Below are 23,170 nucleotides of genomic sequence, written 5' to 3' on the forward strand. Positions count from 1 at the left end.
ATTAAAATTAATACTATCCAGCACAGTATTGTTGCTTGATCAGATCGTCATAGTCATCCGCCTAACTTACCTCGTGCCCTTGCAAAGGGCACAGTTGCTCTAGTTCTTTATTACTTTCTTTCTTTCTTTCTTTTTTTTTCTTTCTTTTTTTCTTTCTTTCTTTCTTTCTTTCTTTCTTTATTTCATGGGGGTAATACCTACGTTAATTTCTTTCTCATTCTTTCTCTCTCTCTCATTAAATTTTGATTCTTATTTCTTTTTTTTTGGCCTTTTCCTTTTTCTTTCTTTCTCTTTCTTTTTGTGTCTTTTTTCTTACATTTGGTATTTTGTCTTTCATTTTTCGTTTTCTTTCTTTTCTTATCCTGTGTCTTCATTTTTTTTTTTGTCTTCCCTATTTTTTTTTTCTTTCTTTCTTGCTTTTTCTTTTCATGCAAATAAAATTAAAATAATGGAAGGAAAAAAGAACAATAAGAAACTTAATAGAAAGAAAGAAAGAATCAATTTTCTTTTAATTAATCAATTAACGCATGAAGGAAAAGAAAGAAAGAACAAATTATTCTTCTTTAATTAATATTAAAAGATATTAATTAATTAATTAAATAAACAGTTGTACTTCATTATTCTGAATGACATTACCATGTGTTGTAATTTCGTTCTGGTGCACCAGAACGAAATTCAAATTTCACGATATCTTTGCTAAACGAATTAATCTGCAAGAATTTTGTACATAAACATTATTAGCCAGAGGTTTCCAGTGATATAAAAATCTCAACTTTTTTTTGAGAAAAGTGGGGGATGAGGCTGTGGATCACGAAATGCCCTTTTAATAAACTCCACGCATTCTTTTTACCGCCCAAGTCTAAAATCATAAAATGATGACCTCGGTGACCTTGACCCACTAACCAAAACAAACTTTTGCATAATGAAAATCCTCCGGTCACAATCAACACACTCTCCTCCATGCAATTTAATAGCTACAATTACTTGATGCATAAACCTAGGGCTCAATGCTCTGTACTGCTTGGGTGACGTGCTCTCCCTATGCGCCGGTGATTTGAACATTTCTTCGTTTATTTTGTACGTTTTTGCGAGTACCTTTGCATCAATTTCGATCCATGTTGGAATATTTTGACCCGTTACCATCCATTCTTACCCATTTCCATCCGTTCCTACCCATTTCCATCCTTTTTCATCCATTTCCACCCGTTTCCATACGTTTCGATACGTTACTAGATTTACAACTACCCAATGAGAAAAATAGTATCTATTATGTGATACCAAAACCTCATCAACAATGAAAAAAATCGGGGGGATGATGCTGTCGATCGGGTTACGGACCTTTAAGCTAGGTTTCCGAAAGGTACACAGGCTGATATAACTTCAATATAAGTGAAACAGATTTCTTTTCTGTAACTTGTGAAAACTTTTTAAACCAGATTTTGAAATTGCTTTGGATGATTTCTTTTCAATAATTTAAACATGACAAAGATACACTGTTGTGCACAATTATTTTATCAAACGAAATTTGGTTTGTGCAACTTATATAAACAAGATAAAAAGTGTATAAAAATAACTTTTTTCTGATACTTTGCAAAAATATTTATACTTTGGTAGGTGCCCTTTTTACCACTTTTGTAAAATCTTGTAGACTTTACTTTCCACAACAGATTACTTCTCTTTTTTTGTAGATTTTCATTCCTTACAAACTATAAACAAATGTTGAGGAAATTTTCCTCATCATGGAAGCACTGTACCATTCGCTTTAAGGAGGATGTAGTGATAGTTTGAGGATTTATTTTCTAGCTTATTTGATATGTATATTTGTAAATGATTTGTATTTGACATCTGCATTGAAAGAACGACAATTTGGGGGCTAAAAACTGCGAAATTAGCATTTTAGTGTAACGTATGTAAAGTGGAAATGAGTAAATCTTTCCAGGGATTTCCTAAATTTGTTGACGCCCTCTTAAACCACAATGTACGATTACCATCAAATTTTAATTTTGTTATTCCTTGCTCAAAATACCGAAAAAACATTGTGCTGTGCCCTGAGTAATTTAATTTAATTATTTATCTTTGTATACAAATTTACTGCTATTAATAATTCGTGATGCTTCTGGCGATATGTCACAAGACAATTCTCAAAATAAAATGTCTTGATATTAATCCGCGATGTTAACAGTCCATTTGCCTTCAAAGAAAGGAAAATGCGAGCGAAGCAGGCATATTTTATGCAGTCAATGAAATACTACTCGAAATTATTTTTATGTAAAGTACTCAACTAGTCATAAAATGGTTTATATTAGTCACAATAAAAGTTATGTTATCGAATATAACATATCTCGGCATAATGGTATTGAGGGTTTGCTTATCATCACAATTCTGATTTTAGGATCTACCCGTTTTTTTTGACCGTGAAACACGAGTAAAAAGCGACTGCACTCATTGAGCAGGAACTTTGCCAGTGAACTTTGTCACCAACACACACTCATCAATCATACACGCCGTCTATTTATTATCAGTCTAATCTAATTGCAAAGACCAAGTGAGAATTGAGAGTTTAACTTTCCTGCCAACACAAAAAGCCACAAATTTCACATGGTTAGGGGCTTTACCCTCTCCCCTATAATTCACCACACCGGGAGTTATTGCACTACCCCTTATATTTTATACTGCGCCCTAAATAATACTTCCGCGTGTACGTGCATGTACTGTGAATCTCTGTGATCTGTGACCCATGTTATATGGCAACCTGATCTCTCTAATATATTTGTCTGTATGGCACTGAGCCCATACTCGTAATCAGTCTATATGAGACTGAAAATACACCAGTAAATAGCGCCCTCTCTTCAACAAAATTCACTTGAGTCAAGTATTTCCAATAGAGTTAATAAATATTTGAGTTAATATGTCACACTAAATGAAATGTTATAACCAAGATGGCAAAGACAGCGGCCCAGCGCACTGGTCTCCTCCGCCGTGCTGCACCCTACTTGGTGCCAGCTCAGAGAGCCATAATTTATAAGAGTATGGTCAGATCTAAGATGGAGTATGCTAGCACAGCATGGCATGGAGCAATTAATACTACATCACTGTCAAAAATAGATGCAGTCCAGAGGCGTGCTGCTCGCATCATCGATCTCCCTGGAGAAGAACTTTCCTCTCTTGGCTCACCGTAGAACAGTAGGTGCCACCACTATGTTCCATAGAATTTTCTACGGGAATGCCCCTGAATTACTTTGCCAACTACTTCCGGACCAGCTCCAGACTGATCATCGCCTTCGCCGCTCAGTTAGATCTCACGACCTTGCAGTTCAAATTCCAAGATCTAACTTTGTTAGTCATGAGCGGTCTTTCATTCCATCTACAGCCCGCACATGGAATGCACTCCCACCTCACATTCCTGGAATTGTGAAACGGACCAGCTTCAAAAAGGAGGTTAATAGCTATCTAGGCGCCAACCCGTCAGCTTTATCTTAATGTTAACAGCTGTTAATGCCTTGATATGTCTTGACATTAAAAACAAATTTTGATAAGTTAAAAACTGAAATAAGGAATGGCGCTGATTGTGGGTGGCTAAAAGGGGTTACCTCAAAGACACTATTGTTCAAGGTTGCGCCGCGCCGCAGGCTCACAAAGAAACAACGTTACTCCAAAAACAATAGCAAACAAGCTTAAATTATAAATTAGCCCCCTGGATAGAGGACAGGGCCTGAATAATGATGGAAATTGTGGGGTAAAATGTATTTCTGTGTATCTGAGTCTCCGGTCTCGGACCTGCCGGCAATGCGGCCTTGATGTTGGGTCCCAGTATCAACAAAAAATCAAGGCAGCGAGACCGGAGACGCCCATACAACAACTAAACACTACAAGCGGGACCCAATAGGACTGTCTCTAAGGGACGCACCATTAGATATCAAGGGGGGGGCTGGGTAGTTGGGGTCGTGACAATTTTTTTTTTAGTACCTCGGTGAAGCAAATTTTTTTTTTAGCCCCTGGATGAAGCAATTTTTTTTTTTCAACACCTCGGAGAGACAAATTTTTTTTTTTTGCAATCGTAAAGTCCTATAATTTTCAACAATTTGTTTGTCGAGTTGTCAAATTTTGTCCATATTTTTGATCATTTTTACGTTTTGTAGCACCTAAATTTCGAGTGCCACAAAAAACATCAATATTTTTATGTGTAAAAACTTTCTTAAAGTATAATGAACGTCTTTTGGCGCGAAAATTTTTGGCATATTGAAGCTAAACTGGTGAAATATGGTATAAATGTACAATAAATGCGCGCGAAGCGTGAAAAAATTGGGGTTTTTCAAATTAATTTTGTCAGAAACCCACATACATGCGTCAACATTGGTGATGATTGTATGGACCACCCCTAGCAAATATTGGCCCCCCGGGATCTACGCCTATGCTCTCAATCAGTCATGTGGCCCCGGCAGGCACAGATTTCTATAATAATTTTGACATTGGGGTGGAATTTGGTGAAAATCTGTGAAGTAGAGCGAATCAAGTGTTTTCACTCACAGATCCGGCTCACATATTAATAACTTTTCACAATCAAATGCGCACAAAATACGTACCAGTTCGGAGCTAAAATAAATATTATTGGTGAAAAAAGGAGCAAATTCGCGCGAAGCGCGAAAAATTTTGCAATATAAAAGCTATATGAGGTTAATTTTTCTTCACTAACTGTGACAAATTTTTTTCACCCTTGACATCAAATCTTTTTTTTCTGGTCCAATGTGGAGCAAATTTTTTTTTTTTTAGTCTGAGGTGGAGCAAATTTGTTTTTTTTGCTCAGATGGTGCGACAAAATTTTTTTTTTTCAAAAAACTACCCAGCCCCCCCTTGGTATCTAATGGTGCGTCCCTAAGTAACAAACAAGAAAAAATATGAGGTGTCCATAACGGAGTCTCATATTGGGGTCCCACTTGCCGAGTTTAGTTGTCGTATGGGATTCTCCGACCTCGCGGCCTTGATGTTTTTAGTTGATAAAAGGGCACAGAATCAACAAAAAACAGGCCCGCGGCTCGAGACTCCCATACGACAACCAAACACACCAAGTGGAACCCTGCAGGGCAAGAAAGCAAGAGTAACCTTAATATAACATTGACCAACAGTAACTTTAATATAACGTTACCCATCAGCCTTAATGTAAGACAGGGCGCTATTTATACTGCCGTATATTCAGTCTCATATCTTCGTGGCAGATGAAGCAAAGAGCAACCACATATCCGGGCTATATACATTCAAACACAGAACCATGCTAAAAATGACGACGTTTTTGTTCAATAATGTGCTGAACAACGAAACTGTGGTACCTACAGTAATTATAAGTTTGCTGATGGTTTTGTTATATCTGACATGGATGTATAGCAGATTTCCAAATATTCCCCCCGGGCCATGGAATTGGCCAATTATTGGTGCACTTCCGATATTTATTATTGGGAAATTCAAAGGTCTTCTGATACATGAATTCTTACAAGAATTAGCCATACGCTATGGTAAAGTGTGCAGTGTAAGACTTGGAAGTAAGCTTATGGTAGTTCTGTCAGACCAATCAATTACCAGAGACGTATTCCAAGGACCTGATGTTGTTGATAGACCCGCTAGAGTTGATGTAACAGATCTCGAACAACAGTGTACAGGTGAGTAATATAGTCCATCCACTAGCATCGAATTAAATCACCTGTCTTGTTCTAAAATTCTGACAGGGTTTATCTTATTCGGAATTTTCCATATAATTCAAATATCAATTTTTTACTCACTAAAGCGCTGGTCATGGGGTAAAAATGTACTGTTTGGCAAAAATGGCCGTCAAGCCCATTTAATTTTTTAAGCTTAAATATCTCCGAAGGGCAAATTCTTACAATTTTGTTCATTACAGCAAGCCATTTCATATAAAGGTATTTCCAGCTTGGGACTCCTTAACTTTAAGGGACGCACCATTAGATTCTCAGGGGGGCATGGGAGTTTGGGTCAGGCCAAATTTTTTTTTTTTTTTTCGCCGCCTTCGGCCGCGAAGTTATTTTTTCAATTTTAATGTACATTTTTATACAAAGTTGGGTGGGGAAATTTTTTTTTTACTCATCAGTGAGGCAAAATTTTTTTTTTTCGTTTCACTAGTTGGCGAAGTTTTTTTTTTTTTTTATTAGTTTTTTTTTTTTTTTTTTTTTTTCTCACTAGTGGGCAAAGTTTTTTTTTTTCAAAAAACTCCCATGCCCCCCCCCCTGGAAATCTAATGGTGCGCCACTAAATCGGCGAGTTACTGTCATCATAACAAATAAAGAAATGCATAAAGATTGTATAATACAAGTAACACACCATATAAGAGGCAAATATTAATTTTAATTAGTTTCAGCTTGATAGGCCTTCAAGAGAATATAATCTCTACCATTTGACATTGGTTTCATCGGGTTTCATCTTGGGGTGTATGCCGTGGCCAAGTGATCATTAAGTATTATCCATATACCAAGAAGGCAAATATTAATTAGTTTCAGCTTGATAGCCTTGCGAAAGAATACAAATCTTTATCATTTAGCATTGGTTTCAATTCTTGGGTAAATGCAATTGTCAAGTTACGGGCTGTATAAAAAACAAAGAAATACCCCGGGAGAAATACCTAAATCCGCGCAGTTGTTTTTGTATAATTTTGTATAATAAGTTTGTAACATTTGGGGAGAGTCAAACTTTCTGAGTACATACCATTTTTAAGAGCTATATTTTAAGCTCCTCCCATTTTCCAACAATTATTGGTACATTGCAAGTGCATTTAAGCATTTTAATCTAGATATCCATTAGCCTTGATTCAAGGCTTCTGCCTTTTTCTCTTCTTTCTTCCTTTAAAAAAAATTACTTTACCATTTACTTTTGCTCCATGAAACCTTACCCAATTGACTATATATGCTACGGTTTATATAGGCCTATATTGCTTAAAGGTTACATGAAAAGGTGACACAAGTATTTTTTTTATGTTCTTCATAATAAAATAATAGCAAAAACACAAAATTTCGCGGTTGATAAGCAGCTCTGGTGAAGAGAAATGATTTTTTTTAAAGTAGCCCGTTCCCGTGTCTACCATGCTCTGGCAATGTTTTTTCTGAAGTATTTCCATGTCATTCTTGGATGTCATTCTATCCATGCACTGAGCATGCTGGTTTTGACCACAGAGGGGCCTGAGGGTTCATGTGTTTGACCATCACCATGGTCTGACCAGGGTGTCACTTCCCTGATCTAACTTGGGAATCCCTGCTGGCTGCTTACAATAGCATCAAGCACACTGTATACAAGAGACAGGGTATTCTCACACTAAGAGGACATTCCTTCAGTTTTTAGCAGAAGGCCTTGACAAGTTTGTAATTAGATTAAAGATGTTCTATGTATGTTATGTGGCCATGGTTTTAAATAGGTATATATACCAATAGAAAATGAACAATTAAAATTGATAGAAAAATGCATCAGTCTATAGAAAGCCTGAGGACTTGGAGCAAGTCTAGATATCCATTCATTCCTTCTACCTCCATCATCATATCTCTGTTATCTTACGTATCAGGATATTGAAATTACCCATCCCATGGATGGATCTTTAAATCTTACAAGATTGAAATGTGATTTTTGGTTAAAGTGAATACAGATTTGGCATGCCGCAAACGGTCTAAAAAGAAAGGTTTATTTTTATTACAAAGGTTGCCAACATCTATGTGGAAATCATAACAGATTTATATCTGAAAATGATAAATTGCTTTATTTTTGTTCAAATAATTTAATCAATATCTAATTCATGCAGTTGTACAGTTTACTGGGTGTCATGTCTTTTGCACAACAAAACCGATACATGTTTAGATTAGCCTTCGTATTTACCCTTTTCCATAGGTTGTTGATTGGTCGAGCACTTGTTGGTTTAAGTCATATAAATTGGTTCATAAGTTAAAATCAAATAAGTCCTATGCACAGTTTTTATATGTTGCAAGTATATACAAGTTTATTAACAAACTGTAAATCTTATGACCACGATGCATCGATTTCTTAAATTAGGAATAATTACAAACGTGGTCTAGTCGAAATCTGGCAAATTTCACTAACATTTGTGTGTCTGTTGAACACTTCGATGGTGTTTTTCCTCATATAAAACATGTTTCATTTTGTTTTAAAGTCTCAAGGCATGTCAGGGAGTTTAAACAGGACCAAATGTTTATCCTCAGTAAGCAGTTGGGGAATTACACGGTTGTTTGATGGGATCATTTATTAGTTTTTCAAACAAAACATCATGTACAACCTAATTTTAGGCTTAAACAGCTAAAGTGATATCATGCTAATGTATACGAGCTTTTAAGTCATTCTCAACTTTAATTTCCCCTCTTTTACAAAATTATTCACTTTTATAGCATTTTTATAGCTTTTTCGTATATATAAAATGTATCTATTAATGACCAAATTGGTGGCGCTATTTAGTTAATGGAAATTACTGTTTTAAGCTTTTAATACAAATAATTCCTTTTATTGTTTGATCAAATATGTTTATAAAATTTCCTTGTTGCTTGTTTCACCTATTCCAGCTGTTGCAATGGCAGTATTAATCACCTACCCCTTGCAAATAAAGAATATGATTTATGATAAATAGCGCCATCTATAGTTTGCATTTAGTTAATAATGAAGCCAATTCTATATACATCAAACAACCGTATAACCACAGCTGGAAAACATTTGTATGACCATTATCCAAAGCTACAATATGATGCTTACTAAACTTTCAGTTTTAAGCGTTTCCGATGTACAAAATTTTTATTCGCTTTAACCTACATACATATCTTAACAACCAAAAATCGCATTTTCATCAAATAACTTTTATTTTGTAGCATAGATTTAAGAGTATAAACATGATAAATTTCCATTGACTGGCACGTACAGCAGAGACGTGATGATGGAGGTAGAACATTTTGAATGACCTTCGTACATTGCCCATTTCAAGTCTTTGAGCGTTTATTATTATTATTATTATTATTATTATTATTGTTATCATTATCATTATTATTATTATTATTATTATTATTATTATTATTATTATTATTATTATTATTATTATTATTATTATTATTATTTTATAATCCCAAGAAGGTATGACCCCGGATGACAAAGGTATACCACAATATAATGCTGTTGGCCCATGGTTCAGCTATAGTGCGGTAACCGCTCAAGTTAGAATACATTTTATTAGTTATTTTTTGTGATACTCTTTACATCTTTTGACTGTGATTCTACCTGGGTCTGCAAAACACATGGGCTTATTTATTTACTTTAATGTAAGAATTGGCAACATAAACATTAATGTTCAATTATAGTTGGGGAAATATGTCAATAAAATTCACAGGGTTGGCAAGGTCACACATTCAGGCATTTTCTCAAGCCAAGGTATGTCACGCAATGGTAGTAAACGTCATGACGAGTTAGTAAAATCACACAAAATCTCACGCATATGCATCGTAAAAATCACATTGGGGAATACCAACATAATTATACCACAGAGATGCCACTTTATACCACTCAGAAAACCTGAAATAACGCTTACATTTATGATAAAAAGTTACAAAACGGGCTGAAGGTAAAAAAAGTAAAATTTTGACCAAGTTGTATTATTATGATAATTACAGTAGCAATGTCACCAACTGGAAAGGTGTAGGCCTATACAGTGTAGCTGACAGGTCCAAAACTACAGAGCCCTGTGGCAAACCATAGACAATTAAATGGTCTATGGGCAAACCAAACTGCGAGATAATCGGCTCTAATAGTTCACCTGGTATATCCACTTGGTATGGGTAGACCAATCAGCAAGATATGTAACTAATAGTTCGTATCTTTGCCACACCAAACCATTGTTCGAAAAGTACAATTTACTTAATATAGGCCATCTATATAATAAAGAACTTGGTATATTTATGTACAAATATCATAAGGGCCTATTACCAAGATCATTTGACAAGTTAGGTCAAAAACTTCAATTTAGTGACCACTCTCTGGCTAGTAAGGTTTGACGATTGATTCGACTTCTATGGACCATTTAGAAAAAAAAATAGCCACATGTCCCTCGCGAAAATCCCGGCATTTTTCGCTAGAGGCCAAAATCCAAAATGGCCGCCGCCACCATTTTGAAAATTTAAGTTTTGAACCAGAGCACCTATAATCATGCACAAAGACACTTTTCCGGATATGTCGAGTACAAGGATTCCGATTCTGACATTAGTTTGACATTACGGCATCATTTTCACCCAGAAATTCAAGATGGTGGCCGGCACAATCTTGAAAAATTTAGTTTTGAACCAGAGGACCTAAAATCGTGTACAAAGACACTTTTTTGGATAAGTCGACCATAAGGATTATGGCATATGACATTACTTTGACATTATGACCTCATTTGTACCCAGAAATCCAAGATGGTGGCTGCCGGCGCCATCTTGAAAAAATAAGTTTTGAACCAGAGTACCTAAAATCGTGTACAAAGACACCCTGGTCAAATATTCGTTTGCTTAAAATGGTATTATTGTAAATTAAGATGGGTTCTTTGTAAATCTTTTTTTTTAATGTTTATGTGTATATTAGTTGTTTTGATTAAATTATAATTATTTGTTAGTTAAAAGATTATAGGTGCTCTGGTTCAAAACTTAAATGATGAGAAAGGTAACACTCTTACCGAAAGTGTAGACATCAAAAGGCGATGGGTTCAGTATAGTTCCCAGCTGTTTGTGGCACAAGATGACAAGGTGTATGTACAGTGTGAAACGAGTGAGGAAGAACCTCCACCATTGAGATCTGAAGTTGAGCTTGCCATGGAACAAATGAAAAATGCTAAGTCACCTGGCATTGATAATGTAGCTTCTGAGTTGTGGAAGGCAACTGGGAAAGAAGGGATAGACCTAATGTGGCGTCTATGTGGTATCATCTGGAAAAAAAAGAAGAAATGGCCGAGAGACTGGTGCAGGGCAGTATTTATTCCACTGCCAAAGAAGGGAAATTTGAAAGAGTGTGCCAATCACCGGACCATCAGCCTGATTTGTCATGCAAGTAAAGTGCTTCTGAAGATCATCATCAAGAGAATGAAGAACAAAATGGAGCAGGAAATATCTGATGAGCAGGCAGGATTTCGTGAAGGAAGGGGTACTAGGGACCAAATTGTCAATATCAGGAATGTGATTGAGAAATGCAGAGAGCATAGACTTCCTCTTTACATGTGCTTCATAGATTACAGTAAAGCTTTTGACTGTGTTAGCCACCCTCAGATGTGGGAAACTATGAAAAGATGGGTTTTCCAAGTCATCTTGTGGATCTGATCAGCTGCTTATATGAAGACCAAGAATCGCAGTCAGAACAAGTAGTGGAGACACAGATTGGTTCAAGATTGGAAGAGGCTTACGACAGGGCTGTGTGCCATCACCAAACCTATTTAACATCTACTCTGAAGACATAATGAGAACAGCTTTGGAGGGGTTTGAAGGTGGAGTGAAGTTTGGCGGTACAAGAATTACTAACCTGAGGTACGCCGATGATACCACTCTTATTTGTAGCAGCAGAGTAGAGCTGATTGATCTTTTGAAGCGCATCAAAGAGGCCAGTGAAGAAAAACACCTTCTCCTGAACACAAAGAAGACAAAAATAATGGTTGTAGACAGAGAGAGAAAAAGTGATGAGTTTGTGATAGATGGACAACAGATTGAGGAGGTGAAGCAATTTGAATATCTGGGTTCAATGATTAACAACAGTGGTGACAGCACAACTGAAATTAAGAGAAGACTGGCTATTGCAAGGACAACTGTGCAGGGCATGTCAAGCATATGGAAAAGCAGAGGCCTATCCATTGACCTCAAGGTACGCCTACTTCGTGCAACTGTGTTTTCCATTGCCACTTATGGATGCGAGTCTTGGGCTATGACCAAGAATGATAGGAAAAGAGTAGATGCTTTTGAGATGTGGTGTTACAGGAGGCTTCTACGAGTGACATGGAAAGACAGGAGAACAAATTCCTGGATCCTTGACAAGATTGGTACAAGACTAACCATCAGAAGCGGCATAATGGAGAGAAAGCTGAAGTACTTTGGCCATATTGTCAGGAAACATGGAGGTGTAGAAAAACAGATTTTGCAAGGGGCCATGGAAGGCAAACGAGGAAGAGGACGTCCACCAACATCTTGGACTAATGACGTGAAGCTGGTTTCTAACCAGGGAATGCAAGGTGCAACACACTTGGCATCGGATCGAGTGAGATGGCGTACTCTTGTGAAGACCACAGCAGCGCTACACAGCGCCACCTGACACAGAGAGAGAAAAGGTGGTACATCGTTATCAGGCCTTGGCTTTGTGATGTACCTACCTTCATCAATACTTGTTAATACACAATAATTGTATAATTATAATAATGCTATAATGTTTGTATGAGATTGATGAAAAATAAAGATTGATTGATTGATTGAAAAGTTCTATTGGCAACAGGTCTTCTTGAGAATATTTTGATCACGAGTTGGCTTTTTAATGAGAGGCCTTATATATAATTACAGAATGAGCTCCTTTTGAAAAAGGTCCAGTAGAAAGAGAAACATTTACAATATCAGTTATCACTGAAAGAATTTGCTAGAAAGAGAAACATTTACAATATCAGTTATCACTGAAAGAATTTGCGGTAGGTTCTTGTCTTTGAGGTACCATGTCGGAATTGGATCCAAACTACTGGTTTTGCTTGGTGATGACATGATGATTTGTAAGACTTTTTCATCAGTATTTGGCCTAAACACTTCACAAGTGGTGGAACATTTTCACAAGAAGAGTCACCAAAGCGCTCAGGAATAATAATTGAGACTGTCTAGTTTCTTTCTTATATGTGACCATCCAGCACAACTGAGCCTTAAAGTCGCCAATCATCATTTTTTAGATATTCAACCAAAATATTCTGCTTGAAATTAGCTTTAAAATGATGTATATCATGTCTATAGTACTTGACATTTAAGTAGTGAAAAATCAATAAAACAGTCAATAAATCCTTTGTTTCCTATTGTTTATTGTTAAGTTCAATGGAGCATATCTCAATAGTGGCACTGGCAACATCCGGGCTCAGTTGTGCTGGATGGTCACATATTCACAAACTTATTTACAAAATAAGCGGAGAACTGATTAGCAAGATCGGTAGCGGAATCATAGTATGGTAGATGTTGAACATGTTTGTTGAGAAGTGAGTTCATTGTTAAAAGAGGACATATCTGACAGGGAAAAGTAATATTTTGTTAAAAAAATCCTTTTCATTAACCCCCAATCTATACAATGAAAATATATATACGAGTTGAACGTCTATGACCACTCTGATACGCCTTACAGCCCCTTTAAAAGGTCATGATATCTATGATCTATGTTTGGATGACCCTGGCAGCATGAAATATGTAGATTCCTAGTAATACAACCATTTTGTAATTTCTGAAACTAAAGAACGATGTTTCCTTTTTTCCATTCTCACAGATATAGTTTTTGGATCTGGACCCGCCTGGAAGGAGCAACGGAAGTTCTTTTTAAGTGTTTTTAGAGGGTTTGGTGTTGAACAATCCAGTTTTGAAAATCGCATAACTGATGAAGCCGCCGCAGCTGCAGATGAATTTAAGAAGTGTTTAGAACAACCATTCAATCCAAAGCGTATTTTAGCCCGCGGGACTGCAAATATCATTTGCGGTATTCTCCTTGGCAAACGATACAACTACAACGATATTGAGTTTAATCGAATTCATGATTTAACAAAGGAAACCTTAAGACTTAATTTAGCCGGGGGACTTATTACTAACATACCATTATTGAAATATTTAATGCCAAATGTCGCTGAAAAGAGACGTCTGTGTAAGATGGAGCTTCATCAAATAGTTTCGAGCATCATTGAAGATCACAAGAAAAGACTTGGAACTACTGGCGATAAGGAAGCAGGAGATTGTATAGATGCGTACATCTTGGAAATGAACCAAGAACGTATTAAAGGAACAACGCGGTATTTCACAGATGAGAACCTTGTCGCGAACGTAGCCAATCTCTTCATAGCAGGAACAGAAACATCTGCCAATACTTTAGCTTGGAGTCTGCTATATATGGCTGCCTATCCAGGCATTCAACAACATATCCACAAAGAGATCGATTCTGAAGTTGGACAGAACAAAATGGTGACCGCTTCAGATGCTCCTAATTTACCGTATCTCCAAGCAACAATGTTGGAAGTACAGCGTATCAGACCAGTTGCTCCACTCTCTGCCCCTCACACCAACCCAGTGGAAACAACCATCAATGGTTACACAATTCCTGCCAAGACGGTTGTCACTGCTAACATATGGGCTATACATCATGACCGCCAAGTTTGGGATCATCCGGAGCAGTTTAGACCTGAACGATTTTTGAAAGAGCAGTCGGGATCTACTGTGGTTTGTGGACAGGAGAAAATCATGCCTTTCTCTATTGGTAAGGCGAATCAGAGAGTTTAATAATTTACCTTAATAGTAACATAATTCTTAGTTGCAATTATGAGCTCCGTTTGTTTGGGTTAGTTCACACCAAACAATGCAATTTTTGCCAAAGCTCATTACCATTCGCAAGATGCTGTGAACCACCAAAACTCAACACTTTAAAAAAGTTGCTAACTTTAAGTTATCTAGTCTGCAGTATCCGGCATTGTTGCTGGCCTCTCTATCGGACTGTCAAAATATCCTTGACTCCCAATATGGATCCCAATTTGCAAATTTAACCATGGCACATCGTATACCTTCAACCAGGGAGTGACCCCGGGGTAGTCTTTCAGGCACCATCAAAAACCTATGTTGACCCCTGTGCGCCTTGTGACCCCAAATTCACCGTCTTAGGTGAGTGGATCTTGTGGCTAAGTCTGAACAAAATTTAGCTTAAAAAACAAAGTAATAAAGAAGATACGGTAAAAGAAAGCAAGAACATAGTAAGTTAGGCTTAAGCTAACGATGCCCGTTGCCTTTTGTCCCTACAGGTCGTCGAATTTGTGCGGGTGAGAAGATAGCTAGATTGGAGTTATTCCTCATATTTGCAAGTCTGCTCCAACGTTTCAGGATCACTCTACCAGACGACAATACCGTGCCAGACTTTAGCACCAATGATGGGGTTACTTCAGAGCCCCATGACTTCCAGATTCGCGCTTATCAGCGATAGAACATGCAGAATGGTTAAACCTGAAAAATGTGTACCTACTGCTAACCTGGTCGCAACATACATCATAAAACTCAACGGGGATGGGATGGTACTCATTCGGTGACAGACTGATGTCGGGGAAAAAAAGCTTTATTTAGTGAGAATGATACTAAAACACAAGTGGGTTCAATCAGTGAGAATCCCACATTTTATAAAAGAGTTTTGCCACTTGATTTCCATATTGATCCTGATGGCACTCATTGTTTACATTGTTTTTTTCTAAATGGGTCATTCGGTGAGGGAGTTATGTTGCAAAAAATATCTCTTCATGCAGTGACATGTCAGGTAAAAATGCGGACCTAGACCTGGAATTAAGCTCTATCGCATCTCATTTTGCACCTCAAAATATGCCTATTGTACCCCACATTAATTGTGGTCATTTCTGCTATGATAATGGTTTTTTATAGGGGTGTTTTGCACCTCATAACGATTTCTTAATTCCAGGGCTGAATTTATATGGGATGCCCCAAACTGTTTTTCCTTTATTTATATAGGATAGCACAACATAACATAAGTAAAATAGCTTCAATAGCCAAAGCAAATTTAAACTTCTACGCTCCTCAAATTTGCTCTAACATCCACTGGAAGACGCCGGTTGACCCGGTGAAAGGACTCCGATGAGTGTACCAAATTTGAGTTTGATTTCTATTGAAGCTATTTTACTTTTAGTTATGTTTTACTATAAAGAAAACCAGTTTGGGGCACCTCATATAAATTCAGCCTTGGAAATAATAATTTGTTCATGAGGTTTAATTCCTTTCCACTATAATACGATTTCTGCTTCTGATGTTTATTATTGACCCCTCTTCTCCTGTAGCATTTTAACACATTCTCATTAATTGGGTGCTTTTTAACTCACTTTTTTTTCATTCTAAGTACTCCACACCCACATTTCAAAAGCTGCTATAGTACGTATGTTCGCATCTTCTTCATGACTCAGATCCAGCTCCAAACAATTGACTGTACAATAATCTTTTCTTGTTTTGGTTTTACAATCGGTATAAAGCAAAACTTACTGACACCTTTCTATGCCAGTCCTTGCTCTTATCTCGGTCCGACTATCCAGGTATTTGAACTGCTTGATCTGACTCCACCCTTTTCCTGTGGTGTTGTTAAAAATCTGGCTTGCATATCATCTTCATATCATCACCTTGTCTGTTTTACGCGAATATTCATATCATATTCCTTTGTTCTCGCTGATTATTAATCTTTGTTGTGTTACTTTATAGACCTGCTTCGGTACTTGTACAAATGCTTGGTTATCTGCAAATCGCACATTCTACATGATTTATACCGGGAAAGTTGAATATTTTTAGGTATGAAGAGTATTACTATTGGTAGTATTGTTTTAAATTCTAAACACATATTTAGCTTTCTTAGGAATTTTAGATTTTAGAAATTGCATGCCGTAATCACTAATTGTTGTTATAAAGGGCTACACAGTACATGCCTACATGTAAATGAATTATTAAAGGACAAAATCGGTCGGACATCTTTATTTGATTTTACCTACTTTTTGTTCTGTTCTAGTGGTAATACCAAATAAGTTTTTAGTGTCGTCATGCATAGGACCGTCAGTAGCACTTTTGAAGAAGTGCAGCAAAAATACCCATTTATGGTCCTATTTAATTGTCATTCCTGGTAAAAGAGCAGAATTTTTTCTTTCACATACTTTGTATTCCACAAAAATCGCACTTACGGTTCCCAAGAAACTGCAATTTGAAGTGAACCATCTTGGGCGATATAATGTAGACATAATGTAGAACAATTTAAAACTTATTCACACGAGCAATAGTAAAATTTCACTTTCGAGTGGAATTTTCGTGTCTCATCCGAGATCACTTCTTCAGCACTGAGTTGGCGTAGTACTGAGAGACGTGCCGCTACTATTATTACTGTTATTATTACTAGTGTATTATTACTGTATTTTATTGTTTTTCAAGCAGTGATATTTATATGTATTTCATTGTTTTCAAGTGGCGATATATAACATTTCTATAGTCAAAATTATGTATCTCATAAAGCAAATAAGCTATTATCATTTTATCTTCACAACAAATTGTAAGAAATAAGTACCTGCTTATTTTACATGTTGGATGTAATAAATTGCCATCTTATTTGCATAAAAAATTAAAAAGGCGTTTCTAGATATTTCTAGGATTTTTCTCATTTCTGCATTTTTGAGCCTTCAAAATAGAACCGGGGAGCCATTTTACGACGGATTTGAAAAGACATTCCTCTTAGCTAAAGCAATTGACGCACCTCCTGATGGTGGCGTCGCCTTATTTACACACATTACACACATACTAGTAGTCAATACTGATACCATTATACCAGTAAGTTATAATACGTGATACGTTGTGAAGTGATAGTCACCCATAAAATATACATGGGTTTTTCATGTGCTTGATTTCAGTGGGACGTAAGTTAATAACAGAAAATAATTTTTCACAAGGTCATATCTTAAAATCCTCTCCATAAAATGAACAAAAATTGCACACAGGATTACTTCAATACTCTACTCTAAACACATGTCAGTAACCAAGCAGTTGTCCAACTGACACAACAGCAAAATGCACTACCATGGAACACCTTCCTGGACCAAAATTCACATCCAACAGATTTCTTTTGTTGGTTCCAATTATTCGCCTGTGAATGTGGTCCCGGAAGCTGTTCCGTGTCAGTGCATTTTACTGTTGTGTCAGTTGGACAACTGCTTGGTTACTGACATGTGTTTAGAGTAGAGTATTGAAGTTATCCTGTGTTTTTTGTTCATGTACAAATAATAAGTTTCTTTTTGAGGCCAGTTTATATAAAATTAAATGGAAGAAAATGAATTTATATATGAGTTTGGGACCGTTCACAAACACTTGTTAGGGGGGCTGATGCAGAAAGGGGAGAAACTCTGAAAAGGTTTGACCCTCCTAAGGGGGGGCTGCAAAATGACCACAAATTTTCCTGGGAAAATTGAGTTTACATGCTTTTCTATGGGGTTGACCCATAATTTTCATGTCAAAAAAAAGGAGGGGGTTAATTTTTTTTAGTTCAGTAAAGGGGAAGCCCTGAAAAACTTTACTTCACCTCATGAAAATATTCTTACCATTGAACTTATAAACATTCAATATTTGTCTACCATTATCCTCCTAGCCAATATCATCCACGTGATCTTTTTTAAAGACATTTCTTGTTATGAACTCAATAGCCATACATCCACACGGAGCGACCGTTTATTAACAAACAAACAAACAAACAAACAAACAAACAAACAAACAAACAAACAAACATGCACCTTGACCACTGACCTCTACAGTGACCATGACTGCTTCGAGGGCGCACTGCCATTTTAAGGCGTTTACGGTTCAGTGCGTTAAAACAAGAAAAGTCTCAGGTCAACCTATGGTTTTGATTATTTGGCATCTAAATCATATAGATTCATCTGATATTTTTAAAGACATTTCTTGTTATGAACTCAATAGCCGTACATGCACCGTGACCACTGACCTTTACAGTGACCATGACTCTGTTTTTAGATCACGGGTTTTGATCTGTGTGTATTCAACAGAACTGTGCTAAAATGGCGACGTTTTTGTTCGAAAGTATGCTGAGCAACAACACTTTGGTACCTACAGTTATTATAAGTTTGCTGATGGTCTTCTTATATCTGACATGGATGTATAGAAGATCTCCAAATAGTCCACCGGCCCATGGAATTGGCCAGTTATTGGTGCACTTCCGATATATATCATTGGGAAATTAAAAGGTCGTCTGATACATGAATTCTTACAAGAATTAGCCATACGCTATGGTAAAGTGTGCAGTATAAGACTTGGAAGTAAGCTTATGGTGGTATTGTCAGACCAATCAATTACCAGAGATGTATTCCAAGGATCTGATGTTGTTGATAGACCTGCTAGAGATACCGTGACAAAGAGTGTAGGTGAGTAAAATACAGGGGAGGTATATGCTAAATGGTCGTATTAATATCATTTGAGTGTCACTCTTACAGGCCTTTTGTCTAGAGGCCTAAATTGTCCACAAGTTCATGACATCATATAATATATTGCTTTCAAACCAGCCCTCACAAGTTATTGCATGGATGTATTATTTTAAATTGACATAATGGTTTGTTGTTCGGGACAAAAAGATGAGATTCACCTTTGTTACAGGCATCCCATCCCATCTGACATCTCTGAAAAGATATTTTAGTTTCTTTTTTATTTTCGTGTCCAAAATTAAAACTAAACACATACACTGTTCTCATACAATGACACATGTGGAATTTCAATATAAATCATTTTTATCTTGCATTATGCACAATAAGAAGAGAAAGACATATGGCTTCAACTACTAAATATTCAGATCCACATTACGGACCAATCAATACACTTCTATGTATCATTCTTGCTGATTTTGAATGCGTAATTAGTGCTTGGTCTCTTATTAATTATGCGGAAATAAATATTAATGATGATTAATTCTTGGATCATGAATATCTGTGCCGTCAAAAATAGTCATGATATCATATAAAATGTATATGGCGTTTACCAAGTGTATAATAGTGTTAGCATTTGACAAACGTCATCACTTGAATCGGGAAAGTGGTGACAATTCGGAAAGGATCTTACTATTAAAAACTCCCAATTATTTACGGTGGAATATTATTACACAATAATATAGGATATCTTTCAATTATAAATTAATTGTAACATCAGAAAGAGTAAAACAAATCAACCAAATTCACACATAAACAATTCAAGAATGCCTATACAGCTCATGCTTGAAGTGCATACCCAGCAAACACAAAACGTTTTTGAAATCATTTGCAAAGAGTATATAATGGGTTTAAAATGTTTTCATAACTGTAATAACTTATGCTAAAGACCTTCATCTTAGAAACAAACAAGTGTGTTAAATCCATTAGTAGCATGACTGAGAACTTGACCTAGTTTGGACATTGACCTAGTCCTAGTTATGAACTTTATGCTAGCTATGCACAAATACAGTATAGGGCAAAACTGCTTAGGTGTCAACTCTCACTCTGAACCTGACTTTCTAGCTGAATGCAATGCTTGTAGCTTAGTAGAATAAAACATATAGTAGATTGTACAAAATGACTTCAAGTGTGTTTCTTCATGAACCCAACGAAATATATAACATTAACATTTTTTGATAACCTACTGCAAATATTTTAACATAATGTTATTAAAGTGTTGACAAAATATTTTGCAAAAAATGTTTGCAAAAAGTAGTTTAGAAAAATATTTTGAAAACATTTTAAAAATATTCTTGCACTGTGTTTTCATACAAAACGTTTTTCATGACCTTTATACAACCTGACATTTGTTTTTGCTGGATATCATTGTATTTAATAAGTTTATTTCAAGGACTGCTAAATGTCAAAAATGTAATTTTTTTATAATTTACCATACAATTTGTATTATATCGTGAACTTGAAACACAAATATTATTTGATATCCACGTTACTCGTATTCAGAGTACAATCTAGTGTGTCTGATATGTTCTACTGATATGAAACTACTACTTGGTTAACAAGCATTTCATATATATGCCATCGTAAACAGATGGGTTTTGAGAGATTAGAAACAGTAATGAGATGAATTGTTGGGAAGGTAAGCGCAAGTTTTTAGATGTTAAAAACCGTGTTCCTCTCTTTTCTATTGTTACAGACATAGTTTTCGGATCTGGACCCGCCTGGAAGGAGCAACGGAAGTTCTTTTAAGTGTTTTAGAGGATTTGGTGTTGGACAATCCAGTTTTGAAAATCGCATATCTGATGAAGCCACCGCAGTTGCAGACGAATTTAAGAAATGTTCGGAACAGCCATTCAATCCAAAACGCATTTTAGCCAACGGTACTGCAAATGTTACTTGTGGTTTACTCCTTGGTAGGCGATACAACTACAGCGATATTGAATTTAATCGAATTCATGATTTAATAAAGGAAATCTTAAGACTTAATGTGTCTGGGGGACTTCTTGCCAACATACCTTTATTGAAATATTTAGTACCAAATGCCACAGAAAAGAGACGTGTACTTGGGGTGGAGCTTTATCAAATAGTTTCGAACATCATTGAAGATCACAAGGAAAAACTTGCAAGTACTGGGGATAAGAAAGTTGGAGATTTTATAGATGCGTATATTTTGGAAATGAACCAAGAACGTATTAAAGGAACAACGCGATATTTCACAGATGAGAACCTTGTCGCGAACGTAGTCAATCTATTCGTAGCAGGAATGGAGACATCTGCCAATACTTTAGCTTGGAGTCTGCTATATATGGCTGCCTATCCAGACATTCAACAACGTATCCACAAAGAGATCGATTCTGAAGTCGGACAGAACAAAATGGTGACCGCTTCAGATGCTCCTAATTTACTGTATCTTCAAGCAACAATGTTAGAAGTACAGCGTATCAGACCAGTTGCTCCACTCACTGCCCCTCATACCAACCCAGAAGAAACAAGCATCAATGGTTACATAATTCCTGCCAATGCGATTGTTATTGCTAATATATGGGCTATGCATCATGACCATCAAGTTTGGGATCATCCGGAGCAGTTTAGACCTGAACGATTTTTGAAAGAGCAGTCGGGATCTACTGTGATTTGTGGACAGGAGAAAATCATGTCTTTCTCTGTCGGTAAGACGAAGCAAAGAGTTTCAGTTTCATATTATTTCATCCATTCAATTACAAACTTTACAAATAATATAAATTGTATAAAAAATACTGAGGAACATTTCAAAATATGACCAAAGTAGGAGCACGGATGAAGATGCCACTAAACCCATAGCGTGATGTTGTGGCACCCTATACATATGGTTTCAATTATATATTTTTTCACACTTGTTCAGAGTTACGCGATAATGATCATTAACCTCGTAGAAAGGGCAAGTATCCGTCCCATTATTATAACCTTACAGAAGATGCTTTCAAATGTTATGTATTGTTTAGAGATACGATTACCATAATTACAAGTATTCATTTATTTACAACTAGTATGTCATGTACCTTCTGTCCTTATGCAGGTCGTCGAATTTGTGCAGGTGAGAAGATAGCTAGATCCGAGTTGTTCCTCATATTTGCAAGTCTGCTTCAACGTTTCAAAATCTCTCTACCATATGACAACACCGTGCCAGACTTTAGCCCTACGGATGGTGTTACTTTAGAGCCCAATGACTTCCAGATTTGTGTTTATCAGCGATAGATTGGTCAAAGTATTCTTTGGAATGGTCAAGCCTGAAACCTTTCTACTTCAGCGGCTCATCAGCCTGGAAATGCTATGGATTTAATTGTTCTTTTTAAAACTTTGAATCACTTGTTTCTCATTAATTAGAGACCCAATCATGATAAAGGTCATGAAAACGTTATAAAACGTTTTGCATGAAAACACACTACAAAAATATTTGTAAAATGTTTTAAAATGTTATTGTAATTTTTTCCCACACTTAAAAGGGTTAACCCTATCGGTTTAGGATATGGATTCTCTTCAAACTATACATAAAATATCGTCCCCTTTATGCATCTATGTGAGAAAACGGGAACAATTTCAGCGTAAATGTGAATAATTAGCAAACCAATACACTGGTACGCGTGAATTGCATTCTGGTCAGGCATCTCGAAACAACGGCCGAGTGCATATCCCGATGGAAACAGGAAGTGTTTCGCCGTGGCACTGACAACCAGCTCGCCCCTGTACACTTTTATACCGGTCATTCATCTAGTACTGATTAATTTATAAAAACATTACATATCACTGCGCTCATTATCATTCTTGACAAGATAGCCCATGCTGTATTTATTTCGCTTAATTATTTCTATATTTTTAGCTATATCATGCACATTTTCACATATTTATGACTTAGAGAATAAAGGTATTGCTTTTAGCCACTGGAGTGCATCTATCGTCTCATATAACACGAGCGACATC

General features: G+C 36.4%; 2 protein-coding genes across 2 annotated transcripts; both read left to right on the top strand.

The window, feature by feature from the left end:
• The first annotated feature begins 5,386 nt into the window (after positions 1-5,386).
• Positions 5,387-17,281, top strand: LOC140151258 (cytochrome P450 2U1-like). The gene is made up of 3 exons (XM_072173531.1): positions 5,387-5,651; positions 13,495-14,469; positions 15,005-17,281. Exons 1-3 carry the CDS (start codon positions 5,543-5,545, stop codon positions 15,181-15,183), a joined length of 1,263 nt encoding a protein of 420 aa, XP_072029632.1. The 5' UTR covers positions 5,387-5,542; the 3' UTR covers positions 15,184-17,281.
• A 1,781-nt stretch (positions 17,282-19,062) lies between these two features.
• LOC140149579 (cytochrome P450 2U1-like) lies at positions 19,063-22,616 on the top strand. Its single transcript, XM_072171656.1, has 3 exons — positions 19,063-19,155; positions 20,916-21,882; positions 22,269-22,616. Exons 1-3 carry the CDS (start codon positions 19,063-19,065, stop codon positions 22,445-22,447), a joined length of 1,239 nt encoding a protein of 412 aa, XP_072027757.1. The 3' UTR covers positions 22,448-22,616.
• The last annotated feature ends 554 nt before the right edge of the window (positions 22,617-23,170 follow it).

This window comes from Amphiura filiformis, chromosome 4 (assembly GCF_039555335.1).
Source record: "Amphiura filiformis chromosome 4, Afil_fr2py, whole genome shotgun sequence".
NCBI lineage: Eukaryota > Metazoa > Echinodermata > Ophiuroidea > Amphilepidida > Amphiuridae > Amphiura > Amphiura filiformis.

What these genes read in the sequence shown, in the direction of transcription:
- LOC140151258 (XM_072173531.1), top strand. Translation starts at nt 5,543, where the DNA reads ATGGTAGTTCTGTCAGACCAATCAATTACCAGAGACGTATTCCAAGGA. An exon ending in TCTCGAACAACAGTGTACAG is followed by an intron (nt 5,652 to 13,494) that starts GTGAGTAATATA and finishes CCATTCTCACAG; the next exon opens with ATATAGTTTTTGGATCTGGA. An exon ending in AATCATGCCTTTCTCTATTG is followed by an intron (nt 14,470 to 15,004) that starts GTAAGGCGAATC and finishes TTGTCCCTACAG; the next exon opens with GTCGTCGAATTTGTGCGGGT.
- LOC140149579 (XM_072171656.1), top strand. Translation starts at nt 19,063, where the DNA reads ATGGTGGTATTGTCAGACCAATCAATTACCAGAGATGTATTCCAAGGA. An exon ending in GAGATACCGTGACAAAGAGT is followed by an intron (nt 19,156 to 20,915) that starts GTAGGTGAGTAA and finishes TTACAGACATAG; the next exon opens with TTTTCGGATCTGGACCCGCC. An exon ending in AATCATGTCTTTCTCTGTCG is followed by an intron (nt 21,883 to 22,268) that starts GTAAGACGAAGC and finishes GTCCTTATGCAG; the next exon opens with GTCGTCGAATTTGTGCAGGT.